Genomic DNA, 21,335 nt, shown 5'->3' with positions numbered 1-21,335 from the left:
TAAACACAGAAGCTATGGAGATGCCATTTACCTCTTCACTGAAAGCATGTAGCAACTGTGTTAATAAATGTTAACTATAGTCTTTTAAAATTTGTATCTTGTCTGAAATGGAAGGGGAATTAGAATATTCATGGGAAAGAAGGAAGTGAATAAATGTGAAAACAGCCTGGGAACTTTTTCTGGAGCACTTCCAGTCCAGAACTGGTTTTCTAAGACTATAAAAAAATGACCAGATATATAAGGCCAGAGATGAGAAGAGAACATCTTTTAAGGCCATACATAGATCACATCAGGAGAGAACATCAAGTGCTTTTTGGGTAAGCCTGCTGGTAGGGAAGCAACTGGAGGGAAATGATACTATTGCTTTTTTTTTTTTAATACTGTCGCTCTTTGATGGCTGAGAAACAGCTATATTGGATATTTGAGTTTCCTGGACATGAAGATGAGAATTTCCTGTGGTCCCAGTTTCTAATAAGTTTCTCTTTCCTTGGTATGTGACTAGATTTGTTGCATTTCCTAGAATCCCCACCCCCAGCTCCCCCCAAAAAAGTTTCTGTGGCATAGAATTCAATTCAGTAGAAGGCTTGAGACTCCCGAGAGTTCTCGACTACGGGAGAATGGTTAGAAGAGAAGAAGGAAAATGAGACTCTTGGAACTTAGGAGCCCGCATCAGCCTGTTTAGTTTTTCAAATGCCAGTGAGAGAGTGTTTGTTGCCATTTTTTCCCCATACTTTTTAAAAACTTTTATTGAGATATACTTTACATATCATAAAATTCACTCATTTAAAGTGTACAATTCAGTGAATTCTAGTATATTCACAGAACTGTACGGTGATCAATCAGCCCAGACAAATTTTAGAACGTTCTCATCATCCCAGAAAAAAACTCTGCACTGATTATCATTCAGTCCCCATCCTCACCCTCTTAGGCAATCACTGTTCTACTGTCTGTCTTTGCAGATTTGCCTCTTCTGGACATTTAATATCAATAGAAATATACAGTATGTGATCTTTTTTTGTGACTGGTTTCTTTAACTTAACATCATTTTGTTGTCCATCGATATGGTGGCATGTGATCCGTATTTAATTCCGTCGTGTGGATGTACCACATTTTGTTTATGCATTCATCAGTTGATGAATGTTTAGATTATTTTGAAACTTTTAGACTATTATCAGTAATGCTGCTGTGAACATTCATGTACATGCTTTTGAGTGGACATATATATATTTTTTCTCTTCGGTATATACCTAGGAGTGGAATTGCTGGTCACATATGTTTAACATTTTCAGGCACTGCCAAATTGTTTTCTAAAGTGGCAAGACCATTTTACATTCCCATCAGCGATGGGTAAGGGTTCTGATTTCTCTGATCCTCACTCACACTTGGTATTGTCTTTTTGATTGGCCATCCATCCTAGTGAGTGTGAAGTGATAGCCCATTGTGATTTTGATTTGCCTTTCCCTAATAACTAATGATGTTGAGGATTTTTCATGTACTTATTAACCATTTGTATATCTTCTTTGGAGAAACATTTGTACAAATCCTTTGCCCATTTTTTACTTGAGTTGTCTTTTTATTACTGACTTGTTAAGAGTTCTTTATATAATGTATATCCAAGTCCCTTAGTAGATAGATGATTTGAAAATATTTTCTCCCATTCTGAGAGTCATCTTTTTCTTGATGGTATCATTTGTGGCACAAAGTTTTTCATTGTATGCAGTCTAGTTTCTCCATTTTTTCTTTGACCTTTGTGTTTCAGTGTCATTTCTAAGTATCTGTTGCCATGAAGAATTACTCCTGTGTAAGTCTTCTAAGAGTTTATAATTTTAGCTTTTATATTTAAGTCTGTGATCTGAGTTAATGTTTGTATATGGTGTGATGTAGGGGTCCAACTTTGTTCTTTTTGTGTGGCTATTCAGTTGTCCCAGCACCACTTGTTGTTTGTTTTAATTGAAGTATAGTTGATTTACAATGTTGTGTTAGTTTCAGGTGTACAGCAAAGTGATTCAGTTATTTATATATGTGTGTGTGTGTGTGTCTGTACACACACACACACACACACACACACACACACACACACACATGTTCTTTTCCCTTATAGATTACTACAAAACCAGCACGACTTGTTGAAAAAACTATTCTTTTGCCATTGAATTGTGTTGGTATTGTTGTTGAAAATCAGTTGACCATAAATCTAAGAGTTTATTTCTGGATTCTCAGTTCTTTGCCATTGATATATGCGCCTGTCCTCACACCAGTACACAGTGTCCTCATTACTATAGATTTATAATAAGTTTTGAAATCAGAAGGTATGAATCCTGCAAATTTATTCTTCTGTGATTCTGGGTTCCTTGAATTTCATATCAGTTTTATGATCAACTTGTCAGTTTCTGCAAAGAAACCAGCTAGGGTTTGCTAGGTATTGTATTGAATCTGTAGATCACTTTGGGCACTAATGCCATCTTAACAGTGTTAGGTCTTCTAGTCCATGAGCATGAGAAGCCTTTCTGTTTATTTAGATCTTCTTTGATTTTTTTCAACAATGCTTTGTAGTTTTCAGTGTACAAATCTTAAACTTCTTTTACGCTTATTCCCAGTTATTATTTTATTCTATTATAAATAGAATTATTTTTCTTAATTTCACATTTAGATTGTTCATTGCTAGTGTGTAGAAGTAAAATTGGTTTTTATTACTGATTTTATCTTTTTTTTTTTTTTTGTGGTACGAGGGCCTCTTACTGCTGTAGCCTCTCCTGCCGCGGAGCACAGACTCTGGGCCCGTAGGCCCAGCGGCCATGGCCCACGGGCCCAGCTGCTGCGCAGCACGTGGGATCCTCCCAGACCGGGGCACGAACCCGCATCCCCTGCATCAGCAGGCGGACTCCCAACCACTGCGCCACCAGGGAAGCCCTATTACTGATTTTAAATCCTGCAGCCTTATTTGAACTTGTTTATTAGTCTAATATATTTATAGTAAATTCCTTGGAATTTTCTATATACGATATTAAGTCATCTGCAACTTCTTTCCCTCCAATCTGGATACCTTTTATTTCATTTTCTTGCTTAATTGCCTTGGCTAGAACCTTTAGTACAATGTTGAGTAGAAGTGGTCAGAGCAGACATCTTGGTCTTCTGTTCTTAGTGGGGGAGTTTTTGGCCTTTCAAGGTTAAATATGATGTTGGCTGTAGATATTTTATAGTTGCCTTTATCATGTTGAGGAAGTTCACATTTATTCCTGGTTTGTTGAGTATTTTTATTAGGTAAGGGTATTGAATTTTGTCAGATGCCGTTTTTGCATCTATTGAGATGATCACATGGGTTTTGGCCTTTATTCTGTTAAGTGGGTTTATTTCATTGGATTGATTTTCATATGTTAAACCAGTCTTGTAATTCTGGGGGTTTTGCATCTATATTCACAAGGGATGTTGATCTATAGTTCCTTTTCTTGTGATAGCTTTGTCTGGTTTTGGTATCAGGGTAACTGACCTCATAGAATAAGTTGGGAAGTGTTCTTTTCTGGGATTCTTGGAAGTATTTGTGAAAGATTAGCATTAATTCTTTGTTAAATGTTTGATAGGGTTCACCAGTGCTGCCATCTGGACCTGTTCTTTTCTTGTGGGAAGTTTTAAAATTACTGATTCAATCCATTTACTTATTATGGGTCATTCAGATTTTCAGTTTCTTCTTTTTTTTTTCTTTTTTTTTTTTTTGCGGTACGTGGGCCTCTCACTGTTGTGGCCTCTCCCGTTGCGGAGCACAGGCTCTGGATGCGCAGGCTCAGGGGCCATGGCTCACAGGCCTAGCCACTCCACGGCATGTGGGATCTTCCTGGACTGGGGCACGAACCCATGTCCCCTGCATCGGCAGGCAGACTCTCAACCACTGCACCACCAGGGAAGCCCTCAGTTTCTTCTTGAGTCCAGTTAGGTAATTTGTGTCTTTCAAGGAATGTGTCCATTTCATCTGAGTTAGCTAATTTTTTATCTTATTCATAGAATTCCTTTATTATCTTTTTTTTTTTTTTTTGGTGAGGTTGGTGGTAATGTCCCATCATTCATTCTTGATTTTAGTAATTTTATTTGTTTCTCCTTTTTTCTTAGTCTAGCTAAAAGTTTGTCAGTTTTGTTTACCTTACTACCCACTTTTAAAATTGCTTCAGCAATAGTCATTTACTTGCCTTTCCTTTTAGGGTTGACTTCTTTATCCCAGGAGTCTCTGTGGTTGGTGGGTTCTCAATATGCTCCAGCCCCAGACTGCTAGAACAAGAGAGAATGATAGAATTGGCAGTGAAATACACAAACCACCCTCCTGCTCTCTGGATTCACAATCAGGTGAGCAAACGTGTGTTTAAACTGGGAGATCTGGGATCTCTGTCTCCCACAGAATTTGTGTTCAGCTCACTTAATCCACCTAAGAAACCTAGGCTTGCATGAAAAGGGTAGAAGCTCACAAAGAGCTCCCCTCCATCCAGAATTCAGACTGTAGCAAGGTTAAAGAAGCAGAACCTTTTTGATGCACTAAGGATGATGCAAAGATACTTTGGGGTCTTGAAATACCTTCTGGGTCACCAAACAGTATTCAGTTGAATGCTGCTTTAGGATTAAAACATTTTACTTCATATGTACATTTTTGAAAATTGGCTCTGGGTGTGTCTTGTAATTGGTAAATCTGTAAATTAGATTATTTTGTCCTGACCATCTTAAATGAAGAGAATTAAGCTAATCGTTCTCTCATTATTTGGAAGAGGAAACAATCTCTGATTACGTACTTCTCGTGCCCAGTTGAGCACTGCTAAACCTGTGGTGCCACTGCCTCTCATTTCAGTCTTTGGAGAGCTCTTCACATGTGATTTTGAGAAGGAGTCCACATTTGCTGCTAATAATTCATGGTTCATCATGGACCTCAACACAACCCTATGCTGCTATTCATTACCTACTAGAACTCTGATAACAAAGAGTGAGCTAAGAACAGATCAGTTATTTGTCTTCTTAGTTTTTGACCTTTGTCTTTTTTTTTAACTGCCATCCCCTTTACTTCTAGAGTGTGCCTTCTATATTTACCAACAACCTCCATCCCATCTCAGGCACTTGCTTATCCCCTTTACCAAAAAGGAATGTGCTATATTGCAAATATTGTAGATACAAATAAACTGATTTTAAAATTTATATGGAAGAGCAGAGGAACTAGGATAGCAAAAACAGTTTTGAAAAAGAAGACTAACAGGGGAGGAATCACATTACTCAAATTTAAGATTAAAATAAAGCTACAGTAATAAAAACAGTGTGGTATGGTGAAGGGATAGACATATAGATCAATGGAACAGATTAAAGAGTTCAGTAGACCGGCACACATACAGCCTTTTGATTTTTGGTAGACGTGCTAAAGAAATTCAATGGAGAAAGGATAACCTTTTCAACAAACAGTGCTGGAATAGTTGTCTATCCATATGCAGAAAAAAGGAACATTGACCTAAATCTCATACTTTATATTCAAAGTTAACTCAAAATATATTGTAGGTCTAAGTAAAGGTTTTAGAAGAAAACACTGGATATATTCTGAACATCAGGGTAGGCAGATAGTTCTTAGACATGACACCAAAAGCAAGATCCCTAAGAGGAAAGATTTATATATCGGACTTAATCAAAATTAAAAATTTTTTTCTGCAAAATACACTATAATAGAATTTTCAAAAAGAAGCCACAGCCTAGGAGAAAGTATTTGCAAATTAGATATCCAACAAAGGACTCATATCCAGAATATATAAAGAACTTGCAAAAGGCAGCAAAAATAAAACAAACATAATTTTTAAATGGGCAAAGGATTGAACAGATGCTTCCCTAAAAAGGATATAAGGATGGCAAATAAACAATGAAACAATGGTCAGCATCATTAACCATTAGGGAAATGCAGATTAAAACCATATCTAGTGGGATACCTCTAACAGACCTATTAGAATGACTAAAATTTAAAATATTGACAATACCAAGTGCTGCCAATGATGTGGAGCAACTGGAACTCTTAATTGCTTATATTGTTAGAAGGAAAGCAAGATACTACAGCCATCCTGGAAAGTATTTTGGCAGTTCCATGTGAAACTAAATATACACTTACCATAATACCCAGCAATACCACTCCTGGGTATTCATCCTAGAGAAACAAAAGAATTGTCCATATAAAAACCTGTACATGAATGTTTATAGTGGTTCTATTCATAATTGTCAAAAACTGGAAACAACCAAAACATCCCTCAGCAGGTGAATGGGTAAATAAACTGTGATATCAATACATTCGTACAGTATACAGGCAGACCTTGTTTTACTGTGCCTTACTTTACTGCACTTTGCAGATAATTGTGTTCTTTTACCAGTTGAATGTTTGTGGCAACCCTGCCTTGTCAGATGATAGTTAGCATTTTTTTAACAATAAAGGTTTTCTTTATATGAAGACATTTTTTAAAGTATAGTTGGGCTTCCCTAGTGGCGCAGTGGTTGAGAGTCCGCCTGCTGATGAAAGGGACATGGGTTCATGCCCCAGTCCGGGAAGATCCCACGTCACGGAGCAGCTGGGCCCCTGAGCCATGGCCGCTGAGCCTGCACGTCCGAGCCTGTGCTCCGCAGATGAAAGGGACATGGGTTCATGCCCCAGTCCGGGAAGATCCCACGTCACGGAGCAGCTGGGCCCCTGAGCCATGGCCGCTGAGCCTGCACGTCCGGAGCCTGTGCTCTGCAACGGGAGAGGCCGCAACAGTGAGAGGCCCACGTACTGCAAAAAAAAAAAAAAAAAAGTATAGTTAATTTACAATGTTATGTTAGTTTCAGATGTACAGCAAAGTGACTCAGCTATACATATATATGTATGTGTGTATATATATATATATACACACACATATATATATTCTTTTTCAGATTCTTTCCCATTATAGGTTATTACAAGATATTGAATATAGTTCCCTGTAGTATATACTAGGTCCTTGTTTATCTGTCTTATATATAGCAGTAGTATATGTATGTTAATCCCAAACTCTTAATTTATCCCTTCCCCAACTTTCCCCTCTGGTGGCCGTAATTTTGTTTTCTGTCTATGAGTCTATTTCTATTTTGTAAATAAGTTTTTTTGTATTATTTTTTTAGATTCCACATACAAGTGATGTATGGTATTTGTCTTTGTCTCATTCACTTCACTTAGTATGATAATCTCTAGGTCTATCCATGTAGCTTCAAATGGCATTATTTCATTCTTTTTTTTTATGGCTGAGTATTATTCCATCATATGTATGTACCACATCTTCTTTATCCATTCATCTGTTGATGGACATTTAGGTTGTTTCCATGTCTTGGCTATTGTGAATAGGTCTGCTATGAACTTTGCGGTGCATGTATCTTTTCAAATTAGAGTTTTCTCTAGATATATGCTCAGGAGTGGGATTGATGGATCATATGCTAATCTCTAGATATATGCCCAGGAGTGGGATTGATGGATCATATGCTAAGTCTGTTTTTAGTTTTTTAAGGAACCTCCATACTGTTCTTTATAGTGGCTGCACCAATTTACCTTTCTACCAGCAGTTTGGAAGGTTGCCTTTCCCCACACCCTGGCCACTATTTATTTGTAGATTTTTTGATGATGGCCATTCTGACTGGAGTGAGGTGGTACCTCATAGTCGTTTTGATTTGCATTTCTCTAATAATTAACGACATGGAGCATCATTTCATATGCCTTTTGGCCATATGTATGTCTTCTTTGGAGAAATGTCCGTTTAGGTCTTCTACCCATTTTTTAATTGGGGTTTTTTTTTTGATATTAAGTTGTATGAGCTGTGTGTATATTTTGGGCGTTAATCCCTTGTGGGTAGCATTGTTTGCAAATATTTTCTCCCAGTCCATAGGTTGTCTTTTCGTTTTGTTTATGGTTTCCTTTGTTGTGCAAAAGCTTTTAAGTTTCATTAGGTCCCATTTGTTTATTTTTATTTCCATTACTCTAGGAGATGGATCCAAAAAAAATATTGCTGAAATTTATGTCAAAGAGTGTCCTGCCTATGTTTTTCTCTAGGAGTTTAATAGTATCTGGTCTTAACATTTAGGTCTTTAATCCACTTTGAGTTTGTTTTTCTATATGATGTTAGAGAATGTTCTAATTTTATTCTTTTACATGTAGCTGTCCAGTTTTCCCCATACCACTTAGTGAAGAGACTGTCTTTTCTCCATTGTCTATTCTTGCCTCCTTTGTCATAGATTAATTGACCATAAGTGTGTGGGTTTATTTCTGGGCTTTCTATCCTGTTCCATTGATCTATCTGTCTTGTGCCAGTACCATACTGTTTTGATTACTGTAGCTTTGTAGTATAAAGTATTTTTTAATTAAGGTATGTACATGTTTGTTTTAGACATAATGCTACTGCACATTTAATAGACTAAAGTATAATTAAACATAACTTTTATATGCATTATAAACATAACTATTATATGCACAGCAACCAAACAATGGCTGTGACTCACTTAATTGTAGTACTTGCTTTATTGCTGTGTTCTGGAATCCAACCTGCAGTATCTCCCAGGTCCACCTGTATTTGTTAATTAAGCAGTAAAAACAGATCAACTGTTGATGCACAATACAACTCAGGTGAATCTCAGGGGTGTTATGTTGAGTGAAAAAAGCCAGTCTCAAAGGTCCCATACATCTCATTTATGCCACAATCTGGAAGGCAGAAATACAGTGATGGAAACGTGGTTGACAAGGGATAGGGTGGGGAAGGGTGTGAGCAGAAAGGGATAGCATAGGGGAGTTTTGGGGGGTGATGGAACTGTTCAATATCAATTTTGGTGCTACACTTCTCTATGTTTGTGTTAAAATTAATAGAACTGTACAGCAACAAAAAACTGTTACCGTAAAGATAATGTAAAAAATAAAAGATTTCTAAATCTACAGCAGCATAAAAAAATATTCTTCCTATGTTTTACATATCAGGTTGTATCTGTTTACACACATTTCCAGCTGCTTGCCGTAGCATTTCCATTGTAAATGTATCCTGTCACATTTCTACCCTAGGACCTTCTGAGTCCTTCCTTTGGTGTGGCCTCGCTATCTCATTCCTTTTTATATTCTCTTTGGATTTTCCTCCATCACTATCTCCAGGTTGCATCCTGAGTTGTTAAAGTATGCCCTGAGGGTGGGACCAGCAAGGGGTCCATGTGCCCCGAGCTCAGTGCTAAAAGGAGCTTAGCCATCCGGGCTCCTAGTGCCACATGCCCCCTCCAGTTGTTGGCTGCCTATGTGACCTGGACCTGTTCCTGGTTCATAGCTCCCTGCTTGGTTTCATGGCTCATTGGCATTTCAGTGAAGGAACTTATTCCAAGAGGCTGTAGAAAATCTCCAAGTGGCATTGCTTGAGTGCACATCCTAATTGTAGTGCCTGCTCCACTCTGCCCAGTGGGAGTTGCAAACAGCCTTTATGAAGTCAGATTTTTCTTGGAACCATTCTCAGGTGTCTGTTTTCCTCCTGAGGATTCGTCTTATTAAGCTATTAGAGTGGACAATAGAGGCACGTGAGTGTCTCGGTGGCAGCAGGCTGCTGTGTTGGGACATGGAATAAAGTGCCATAAACGTCTTCCTTTATTTTCTCTGCTTTGGCTCAAGCTCCTGGTAGGGTAAAGGGTTGTAGACAGCTATTGTGTGCTGGGTGCCAGTTGCTGTAGGAAAGTTGTTTATTTCAAAAGTAGAAAATCTATTTCCAAATTAGATACATTGCCATGTAATTGAAGGTAATGTCCCTTTACTCGCTTCCATTTTATACTCTACAGCACTTTTGAGTCTCGTGTTCATGCTACCCTGGAAGTTTTTATTGATCAACAAAAGACAAAGATGGCTTTTGATTCTTTCCAGATGCTAGCAAATTAGGAGATAGATCTACTGAAGATTATTTTGTCAGTAAGGAGACTACAGGCTTCTTGATTATTATCTTTCTCTGGGGCATATTTTCTTGACAACTGAAGGGTTGAAAATGCTCTGGTTTCTAAAAACAGTAACCTAAAGGTTTTGTTTGGTGTCATTACTAAGCACTCTGAAGGTGACCACTGGAGGGAATTATTTCTGTCTTGTTTCTTAGTCTCTTTTACTATTAGATTCTTAGAGATAAAGAGAAATGTACAGGCAAGAAGGAGAGGAGGGGAGAGAGATTAACTCTGCTGTCATCATTAGACAGAGCCTCCACAGATTTCTATTTTCAAGACTTGAAAGGGAAGAGCATTTTAAAGCACTTTGGAAGACAGTGTAGCAATTCCTAGATTTTAGTTATTCCTAAAAGAATGAATGCACCCTTGCTGCTAATTTCTTCGGTCAAAAATGAAAACCCATGTACCGTCCTTCATGTAAAAATCTCCTGCATCTTTAAAATAGTTAAGTTCAGATGGGTTTTTTTTTTCTCCCTCAGAGAAAGGATTTCCATTCAACAGTTCTTGACCAAAAAGGACCTGTTCTGTGAATTCACATAATTTTCATTTTTTCTTAGATTTTCTCTAAGTTTAGTTCTTTAAGTTGTAGAGCCCCAAATTAAATTCATATCAAAAAGTACTTACTGTGTACCTGTCAGGCAAGGCACCAGGTGAGCACTCAGGGTTGGTCTTCAGAAAGTGCCTGAACTGAGGGAGTCTACTCAGTTGACTTGTGTCAAGAATGCTCCTAGTATAAATGATTTCTTTATTCTTAAGTTCTGTTTTTTGGTGACAGGGAAGAAGGAAGCAGGCACCCCCTATGATTTTTCTTCTGTGACAGCCACATGACCAAAATACCCTCCATGTAGTGCTTGCTGCCAGCAGGGGTTCCCCCACAGTGTCATGCAGTGCCCACCATGGCCCTGGGGGGTGAGCAGGACAGGGGTTGGAACCCATTTTCCAGGTGCAGCAGCAGAGGCTGAGAGGAGTGAAGGGACTTGCTGGATTTCATAGGGGCTGTGATTAAAAGTTAGCTTTCTGACTCCTAAATCAGTGTGTTTTTCTCCAAATTAAGGGTTCTCAACACTGCTGGATCCAATGCCCCCTTTCATTTCTGAAATGAAATTCAAAGTTAGTAGGTACATATGTACATAGGTACATATATTAAATAAATATATTTAAAATATGACACAATTCTCTAAATACAATACAAAGGAGAAATAAAGGAAAGTGATCCATAATCAAAGACTGTATTTCAGTGTCTAAATGGTGGGACATGTCTAAACTAGAAGGTAGAATGAGGTAGGCAGGTTGCTGTTCCTCAGTGTAGGATCACCGTGAATACACGTATACAGATGCAGGTGGTACAGGTGTTTCCTGGCAACAGAATGACCACACATATGTGCTGTACACTAGGATGTGGTTCTCCAGAATAGTGAACATGTTTGGTAAATTTCTGGACACAACAACATACAATCTACATGGCAGTGACATTCTGGAAAATTCAGACCACGTTAGATCCAGGCAAACAATACTTTGACTTGTTTTTGTTTCTGGTTTTTTTTTTTTTTTTTTTTTTTTGGGGGTATGTGGGCCTCTCCCTGTTGTGGCCTCTCCCGTTGCGGAGCACAGACTCCGGACGCGCAGGCTCAGAGGCCATGGCTCACGGGCCCAGCTGCTCCACGGCATGTGGGATCTTCCCGGACCGGGGCACGAACCCATGTTCCCTGCATCAGCAGGTGGACTCTCAACCACTGCGCCACCAGGGAAGCCCTCTGTTTTTGTTTTTTATACAGCAGGTTCTTATTAGTTATCCATTTTGTACATGTCAGTGTATATATGTCAATCCCAATCTCCCAATTCATCACACCACCAGCCCCCAGCCCCCGCTGCTTTACCCCCTTGGTGTCCATACATTTGTTCTCTACATCTGTGTCTCAATTTCTGCCCTGCAAACTGGTTCATCTGTACCATCTTTCTAGGTTCCACATATATGTGTTAATATGCTATATTTGTTTTTCTATTTCTGACTTACTTCACTCTGTATGACAGTCTCTAGATCTTACCATGTCTCTACAAATGACCCAATTTTGTTACTTTTTATGGCTGAGTAATATTCCATTGTATATATGTCCCACATCTTCTTTATCTGTTTGTCTGTCGATGGACATTTAGGTTGCTTCCATGTCCTGGCTATTGTAAATAGTGCTGCAATGAACATTGGGGTAAATGTGTCTTTTTGAATTATGGTTTTCTCTGGGTATATGCCCAGTACTGGGATTGCTGGGTCATATGGTAATTCTAATTTTAGTTTTTTAAGGAACCTCCATACTGTTCTCCATAGTGGCTGTATTAATTTACATTCCCATCAGCAGTGCAAGAGAGTTCCCTTTTCTACACACCCTCTCCAGCATTTGTTGTTTGTAGATTTTCCCCTGATGCCCATTCTAACTGGTGTGAGGTGATACCTCATTGTAGTTTTGATTTGCATTTCTCTAGTAATTAGTGATGTTGAGCAGCGTTTCATGTGCTTCTTGGCCATCTGTATGTCTTCTTTGGAGAAATGTCTATTTAGGTCTTCTGCCCATTCTTTTGATTGGGTCGTTTGTTTGTTTAATTTTGAGCTGCATGAGCTGTTTATATATTTTGGAGATTAATCCTTTGTCCATTGATTTGTTTGCAAATATTTTCTCTCATTCTGAGGGTTGTCTTTTTGTCTTGTTTGTAGTTTCCTTTGCTTTGCAAAAGCTTTTAAGTTTCATTAGGTTCCATTTGTTTATTTTTGTTTTTATTTCCATTACTCTAGGAGGTGGATCAAAAAAGGTCTTGCTGTGATTTATGTCAAAGAGTGTTCTTCCTATGTTTTCCTCTAAGAGTTTTATAGTGTATGGTCTTACATTTAGGTCTCTAATCCATTTTGAGTTTATTTTTGTGTATGGTGTTAGGGAGTGTTCTAATTTCATTCTTCTACATGGAGCTGTCCAGTTTTCCCAGCACCACTTATTGAAGAGAGTGTTTTTTCTCTTGTATATCCTTGTCTCCTTTGTCATAGATTAGTTGACCATAGGTGCATGGGTATATCTCTGGGCTTTCTATCCTGTTCCATTGATCTATGTTTCTGTTTTTGTGCCAGTACCATATTGTCTAGATTACTGTAGCTTTATAGTATAGTCTGAAGTCAGGGAGTCTGATTCCTCCAGCTCCGTTTTTTTCCCTCAAGATTGCTTTGGCTATTCGGGGTCTTTTGTGTCTCCATACAAATGTTAAGATTTTTTCTAGTTTTGTAAAAAATGCCATTGGTAATTAGATAGGGATTGCATTGAATCTGTAGGTTGCTTGGGAAGTATAGTCATTTTCACAATATTTATTCTTCCAATCCAAGAACATGGTATATCTCTCCATCTGTTGGTGTCATCTTTAATTTCTTTCATCACTGTCCTGTAGTTTTCTGCATACAGGTCTTTTGTCTCCCTAGGTAGGTTTATTCCTAGGTATTTTATTCTTTGTGTTGCAGTGGTAAATGGGAGTGTTTCCTTAATTTCTCTTTCAGATGTTTCATCATTTATGTATAGGAATGCCAGAGATTTCTGTGCATTAATTTTGTATCCTGCAACTATGTTGAATAATAGCGGTGAGAGTGGACATCTTTGTCTTGTTCCTGATCTTAGAAGAAATGCTTTCAGTTTTTCGCCATTGAGAATGATGTTTGCTGTGGGCTTGTCGTATATGGCCTTTATTATGTTGAGGAAGGTTCCCTCTATGCCTGCTTTCTGGAGCGTTTTTATCATAAATGGGTGTTGAATTTTGTCAAAAGCTTTTTCTGCATCTATTGAGATGATCATATGGTTTTTATTCTTCAGTTTGTTAATATGGTGTATCACATTGATTGATTTGCGTATACTGAAGAATCCTTGTATCCCTGGGATAAATCCCACTGGATCATGGTGTATGATCCTTTTAATGTGTTGTTGGATTCTGTTTGCTAGTATTTTGTTGAGGATTTTTGCATCTATATTCATCAGTGATATTGGTTTGTAATTTTCTGTTTTTGTAGTATCTTTGGTTTTGGTAACAGAGTGATGGTGGTCTTATAGAATGAGTTTGGGAGTGTTCCTTCCTCTGCAGTGTTTTGGAAGAGTTTGAGAAGGATGGGTGTTAGCTCTTCTCTAAATGTTTGGTAGAATTCACCTGTGAAGCCATCTGGTCCTGGATTTTTGTTGGAAGATTTTTAATCAGTTTCAATTTCATTACTTGTGATTGGTCTGCTTATATTTTCTGTTTCTTCCTGGTTCAGTCTTGGAAGCTTATACCTTTCTAAGAATTTGTCCATTTCTTCCAAGTTGTCCATTTTATTGGCATAGAGTTGCTTGTAGTAGTCTCCTAGGGCGCTTTGTATTTTTGCAGTGTCTGTTGTAACTTCTCCTTTTTCATTTCTAATTTTATTGATTTGAGTCCTCTCCCTCCTTTTCTTGATGAGTCTGGCTAATGGTTTATCAATTTTGTTTATCTTCTCAAAGAACCAGCTTTTAGTTTTATTGACCTTTGCTGTTGTTTTCTTTGTTTCTATTTCATTTATTTCTGCTCTGATCTTTATGATTTCTTTCCTTCTACTAACTTTGGGTTTTGTTTGTTCTTCTTTCTCTAGTTCTTTTAAGTGTAAGGTTAGATTGTTTATTTGAGATTTTTCTTGTTTCTTGAGGTAGGCTTGTATTGCTATAAATTTAACCTCTTAGAACTGCTTTTGCTGCATCCCATAGGGTTTGGATCATTCTGTTTTCATTGTCATTTGTCTCTAGGTATTTTTTTGATTTCCTCTTTGATTTCTTCAGTGATCTCTTGGTTATTTAGTAACGTATTGTTTAGGCTCCATGTGTTTGTGGTTTTTACCGTTTTTTTCCCTGTAATTTCTAAACTCATAGCATTGTGGTCAGAAAAGATGCTTGATATGATTTCAGTATTCTTAAATTTACTGAGACTTGATTTGTGACCCAAGATGTGATCTGTCCTGGAGAATGTTCCATGCGCACTTGAGAAGAAAGTGTAATCTGCTGTTTTTGCATTGAATGTCCTATAAATATCAAATCTGTCTGGTCTTTTGTGTCATTTAAAGCTTGTGTTTCCTTATTAATTTTCTGTTTGGATGATCTGTCCATTGGTGTAAGTGAGGTGTTAAAGTATTATTGTGTTACTGTTGATTTCCTCTTTTATAGCTGTTAGCAGTTGCCTTATGTATTGAGGTGCTCCTATGTTGGGTGCATATATATTTATAATTGTTATATCTTCTTCTTGGATTGATTGCTTGATCATTATGTAGTGTCCTTCCTTGTCTCTTGTAACGTTCTTTAAAGTCTATTTTACCTGATATGAGTATTGCTACTCCAGCTTTCTTTTGATTTCCATTTGCATGGAATATCTTTTTCCATCCCCTTGCTTTCAGTCTGTATGTGTCCCCAGGTCTGAAGTGGGTCTCTTGTAGACAGCATATATATATATGGGTCTTGTTTTTGTATCCATTCAGTGAGCCTGTGTCTTTTGGTTGGAGCATTTAATCCATTCACGTTTAAGGTAATTATCGATGCGTATGTTCCTATGACCATTTTCTTAATTGTTTTGGGTTTGTTTCTGTAGGTCCTTTTCTTCTCTTGTGTTTCCCCCTTAGAAAAGTTCCTTTAGCATTTGTTGTAGACCTGGTTTGGTGGTGCTGAATTCTCTTAGCTTTTGCTTGTCTGTAAAGCTTTTGATTTCTCCATCGAATCTGAATGAGATCCTTGCTGGGTAGAGTAATCTTGGTTGTAGGTTCTTCCCTTTCATCACTTTATATATGTCATGCCACTACCTTCTGGCTTGTAGAGTTTCTGCTGAGAAATCAGCTGTTAACCTTATGGGAGTTCCCTTGTATGTTATTTGTCACTTTTCCCTTGCTGCTTTCACTGATTTTTCTTTGTCTTTAATTTTTGCCAATTTGATTACTGTGTGTCTTGGCATGTTTCTCCTTGGGTTTATCCTGTATGGGACTCTCTGCACTTCCTGGACTTGGGTGGCTATTTCCTTTCCCATGTTAGGGAAGTTTTCGACTATCATCTCTTCAAATACTTTCTCGGGTCCTTTCTCTCTGTCGTCTCCTTCTGGGACCCCTGTAATGCGAATGTTGTTGTGTTTAACGTTGTCCCAGAGGTCTCTTAGGCTGTCTTCATTTCTTTTCATTCTTTTATCTTTATTCTATTCCACAGCAGTGAGTTCCACCATTGTGTCTTCCAGGTCACTTATCCATTCTTCTGCCTCAGTTATTCTGCTGTTGATTCCTTCTAGTGTAGTTTTCATTTCAATTATTGTATTGTTAATCTCTGTTTGTTTGTTCTTTAATTTTTCTAGGTCTTTGTTAAACATTTCTTGCATCTTCTTGATCTTTGCCTCCATTCTTTTTCTGAGGTCCTGGATCATCTTCACTGTCATTATTCTGAATTCTCTTTCTGGAATGTTGCCTATCTCCACTTCATTTAGTTGTTTTTCTGGGGTTTTATCTTGTTCCTTCATCTGGTACATAGCCCTCTGCCTTTTCATCTTGTCTATCTTTCTGTCAATGTGGTTTTTGTTCCACAGGCTGCAGGATTGTCGTTCTTCTTGCTTCTGCTGTCTGCTCTGTGGTCGAGTTTTTTTGTAAAATGATTTAGGGTCTAGTCTCAGATCGTTCCAAACCAGTTTTCACCTGCATGTACGTCCCATGGGTCTTTTAGAAGTCTGTGTAGGGCAGCCCTGTGCATCACAGAGACTGGTGTGCCGCCACACCAGCTCTCTGACTTAAAAGCCCTCGTTTGCCTCATTTGCTGATTTCTGTGCTATAAATACTCCCACAGTGGCTGGCATCAAACTACCAGTAGAAACTGGCCCACAGAATTCCTGCAGATTTAACCATCCGCTTAGTAGGAGCCAGCTTCGGGGCACCACTAACTTCACAGTACATCTGGTGTCTCTGGCCCTGCCCTCTAAATGCCAGTTGGATTCCCCAAGTCATCATGACCTGAAAAAAGTGTCACCACAGATTTCCAAAACACCTCCCTCAGGGGCAGTACCGCCCCCATGGAGAACCAGTGCATTCAGCTCTGATCGTATCTCTGGTGTAAGTGACCTCACCCAGTTGTAGCTGCTTTACCTGGGTGGGTGTGATTGGTACTCAACCCCTAGGCTGGAACCTCTGGCTGCCTGTTCTGCTCCAGGGAGAAGCTGACAGCACTGAGCAGGACCGCAGTGCTGGCCTCAGCCTGTGGAGCAGCCTGGCTGTTCCCTGCTGGCGGCCAGGAGGAAGCCCGGGGACCCACACTCTTCAGCCCTGATGAGCCCAGGGTAGCCCCATCCCGCCTCTCAGCTCCAAGGCTTTAATCAGAGCACAGGCGCACAGCTCAGAAAAGGACACTCATATTTCAGGGCTGTCCCCTGGGCCCAGTGCCTCTTTGCACAACCCAGTTAGTTCAGCACCTGAGAAGTTAACAAATGGCAGGATTCCTGAAGCGAGCCTCCGTTTCTCAACACCAGAGTGTCTGTGCAGCCTGCATCATGAAGGTGGAGGAACACATGGCCTGTATGAGGCACAGGTGGGAACAATTCACGGCCCTGCGAGAACTGAGAGCAAGCTGTAAAAATGGCCCTAAAACTGACCAGAATATAGGAGATGGATGCACTCTGCTTTCCGAAGGAAGAACATGGTTTAAGACCTTTGCTACACAGCATTAAAGGCTCGTTTCTCTCCCCACTCAGTGTACACTGGACTCAGAAGTGGCCATGAGAGTGGGTGGAGAGTTCTTCTTTGACCCTCAGCCTGCAGACGCCTCTAGAAACCTTGTGTTGATTGCGGGAGGAGTTGGAATTAACCCTCTGCTTTCCATCCTGCGGCACGCAGCAGACCTCCACAGAGAACGGGCGAACAAGGGACGTGGGTATGAGATTGGAACAATCAGACTGTTCTACAGTGCAAAAAACACCAGTGAGCTCCTGTTCAAGGTAAGGGAGGAGTGTGTGTGTCCCATAGCTTGCTGTGAGCAGACTCGCATCATGGTATTAGTGTCCGCGGACCTTTCTTGTCTCCATTCCGTCTTCTCTGCAATAGTTCAGAGGCTGGAAAGGCTGAATCATGTTCAAATGAGGCCCAGGACAATTTAAAAAGCTAGTGCTGAGGAGGCTCCCAGTGCAGTGACAGGAGAGGGCAGGGCTGGGGGCTTGAATCAGGAGGTGGACGAGCAGGAAAGTCAGCGTGGCGCTGGGGTTCCCCAGAAAGTCACGAGGACTACGGCTGGGCTCAGATGGCACAGGAGTAGGTGAGACCCAGCTGGGTATGTGAAACCCCCAGCGTTTGCATCTGTGGAAACTAAATCCATTTGACAGGAGAAGGGTTTCACTCTGGGTTGCTTTGCAGCTGCAAGGATGAACAAAAGAACAGAAACAGTTAAAAGACACAACTGTGGTCAGTGAAACTGCTGCTTAATTGCCCACGCCTGAGAAAAAGGAAAAAGAAAAAACTCCCGGAGAGTTAGTAATATGTTTGTTAGCATATTCAGATTTCAATTAAAGCCAAATAGCCCTCTGTACTCTGAATGCTCTGGCCTGCTCGGCTGCAAACAATATCCCTCTAACTAGAGAGCGGAGGGGCAGACGTGTGTGGAATGGCAGTGGAGGTTCAGCGTCCCTGGGGGTGCACATCTGTTTTGATTTTTTTAAATTGTAGTGTGACCAAATATGTTTGACATTCCAGAAAAATATCCTTGATTTAGTAAATGAATTTCCTGAGAAGATTGCATGCAGTTTGCATGTTACAAAACAGACTACACAAATCAGTGCAGACCTCAAGCCATACATCACGGGTGAGTCCCCTAAAGATGTTTTGACTGTATCCACACCGTTATTTTGTGGATGTGCCAGTTGGTTGAGTGTAGATGCTTTATTGCTGGGAGTTGCTGGCTGGGAATGTCACTACTTGGGGAATTGAGAGACGATTCATCATGGAAAAATACGGAGAGGTTAGTTGGATTTACTTATTATATACAGATCTCCTGCTGCCCATATTAAAATTTATTTTCTGCATTTTTTAGGGGACCTTTGCGTCATCGCCGTAGTATGCATACAAAGAATTATACTCCGGCTTTGACTGAATCAATTCCATTTGCCATTACTAGTAATTTAAATTTCTCGTGGTTTCCCCTCCCTGGGAGGAGTTCTCACAAAGCAGTTTATTTACTTTGCTGAAGGCAGTTTTGAATCTCTCCCAAAGATCAGTATGCTCCCTGGCCCTGTCTGGTGAGTGCATTATGATCAGCTGCCCTCATTGCTTGCCGTGGATTCAGGAAACCTGGAGACGCGCTCTCTGCTTGGGTCCGGCCCGGACACCAGCAGGAGCCGGAATGCTGATGACTCAGGACGCGACCCACTGAGCTTAGTTACTGAAAATAAACGCTGTTGCCGAGTTGTGGTTAGTCCTTCCTCTTTTCAGTACAGACATGTCTGGCTTAAATTGGTGTTTATTCTGTTTTTTGGTAGAAGGAAGAATAACGGAGAAGGAGATAAGATATCATATTTCAAAAGAGACCTTGTTCTACATTTGTGGCCCACCTCCCATGACAGACTTCTTCTCCAAGGAACTGGAGAGCAGCCACGTTCCCAAAGAGCACATCTACTTTGAGAAGTGGTGGTAGGGGGCAGGCGCAGGTGCAGAAGGGTGGGATGGAGGTCCACGAGGACAGGGACAGACAGTACACTCTGTGATTCGTGGTGGATGAATTTACCTCTACCCAGTCTTAGTTTTTAAGGCTGTGAACTCAGTGACCGGTTGGAGAAACAAGAAAAACCAGCTGACAGACTTAAATGATAAACTTGTTGCAAAAACTTCATTGATTAAACTGATTTTCACTATGTTGACTTTCTTTTATGAATAACTGCTTGATTATCTCATGATGTACCTCGAATTGGTCAATAGGGATTTTCTTTCCCCTTAAGGGAAAAAAAGACATAGACTTTTATTCAGTCATATGAAAATATAGTTTTGTGTGTGAAATGTAGGCTATCTTTAAATTATTTGATAACAACCTATATATCTTATGTTGAATAAATTTAAACGTAATTTCACTTGAAATGCTTTATTATATTTAATGTCTTAGGGACTTCCTTGGTGGCACAGTGGTTAAGAATCCGCCTGTCAATGCAAGTCTTAGGGACTTCCTTGGTGGCACAGTGGTTAAGAATCCGCCTGTCAATGCAGGGGACACGGGTTCAAGCCCTGGTCCGGGAAGATCCCACATGCCATGGAGCAGCTAAGTCCACGTGCCACAACTCCTGAGCCTGCGTGCCACAGCTGCTGAAGCGTGTGTGCCTCGAGCCCATGCTCTGCAACAAGGGAAGCCACCGCAGTGAGAAACCTGCGCACCGCAACGAAGAGTAGCCCCTGCTTGCTTCAACTAGAGAAAGCCCACGCGCAGCAACAAAGACCCAACGCAGCCAAAAATAAATAAATAAAAATTTAATGTTTTAGTTTACCTTATTGTGGCCTGCAGCCTTGCTTCTTCAGAAGTTGGGTTTGGAAATAGAAAATTATTAGGAAAACTGCTTTACGGAATTGAACATCCAGCATATTTGCTTCATGTTAATAAACAACCTCAGTATGTATCCTAATTGTTAGTTTCTTCTCAGATGAAACCTTTCCTGGGGTCTGTGTCTTTGGCCACCTGCCTCAGTGCTACATGTGGGAGGCAGCTTCTTGTTTGGGACAAAGGCAAGGATGACTGCGTGTTCCCTGTTGAATCTGCCTTTAGTGGCTTGGCTGGCTGGCTATAGAAATGTGCCTAGCATTGATTAGGGGGTACAGAGCCAATTCCAAACCCTGTTCCTCTGCCTTTTATTTCATTCTTTTGCCAAGGTTGTTCCTGGCACAGCAGCTTCTCACATACCTGTTGAGTGACTAAAAGAAAGCAACTACCGTTTAATCCCTTGCTAAGCCTGGGGTTGGGAGGTGGTCCCCAGGATGCATGGACAGAGTGGAGAGCATCGTCCTAAGGCTGCTCTGGTGGAACTGCTAGAAAGCAGACTTTACTTCTTATCTCTGTTTAGAGTTTAAAAAACCTGAAATAAGTCCCTGGGCTCAGGCCAGGCCCTCCTTTCTGTGACAGGCAGTCTCAGACCATGGCCACCTTCCTGGAGAACCCCATGAGGTAAGGGGGGTCTGGGAAGAAGGGCAGACCAGAGCCGGAATGCGGGGGTCCATGGAGAGGATTCTGTTCTCTAGCTGATGAGAGGGCAGGAGACCCTTTCTCCTCTCTGGGGTTGCAGGTCTCATGGGACTCCAGGGCTTAAACACATCACTGACTTATGGGGTCTGGCGACGGCTAGCATCACCGTTCTAGCCTCTGCCCTGTTTTGAATTTTGTTTT

At 40.2% G+C, this 21,335-nt stretch overlaps 1 protein-coding gene across 1 annotated transcript in view; it reads left to right on the top strand.

Annotated features, from left to right (window-relative positions):
- Positions 1-19,607, top strand: part of OXNAD1 (oxidoreductase NAD binding domain containing 1) — a 45,175-nt gene extending 25,568 nt beyond the window's left edge. Inside the window, exons 5-8 of the mRNA XM_007470622.1 lie at positions 4,191-4,332; positions 17,680-17,922; positions 18,671-18,779; positions 19,453-19,607. Of these exons, the coding sequence (XP_007470684.1) occupies positions 4,191-4,332; positions 17,680-17,922; positions 18,671-18,779; positions 19,453-19,607 (649 nt within the window). The remainder of the gene's footprint in view (positions 1-4,190; positions 4,333-17,679; positions 17,923-18,670; positions 18,780-19,452) is intronic.
- The last annotated feature ends 1,728 nt before the right edge of the window (positions 19,608-21,335 follow it).

Source organism: Lipotes vexillifer, unplaced genomic scaffold, assembly GCF_000442215.2.
Source record: "Lipotes vexillifer unplaced genomic scaffold, Lipotes_vexillifer_v1.1 scaffold418, whole genome shotgun sequence".
NCBI classification, from domain to species: Eukaryota; Metazoa; Chordata; class Mammalia; order Artiodactyla; family Lipotidae; genus Lipotes; species Lipotes vexillifer.
Note: the sequence above shows the minus strand (reverse complement) of the source record. Positions and strands in the feature narration are given on the sequence as shown.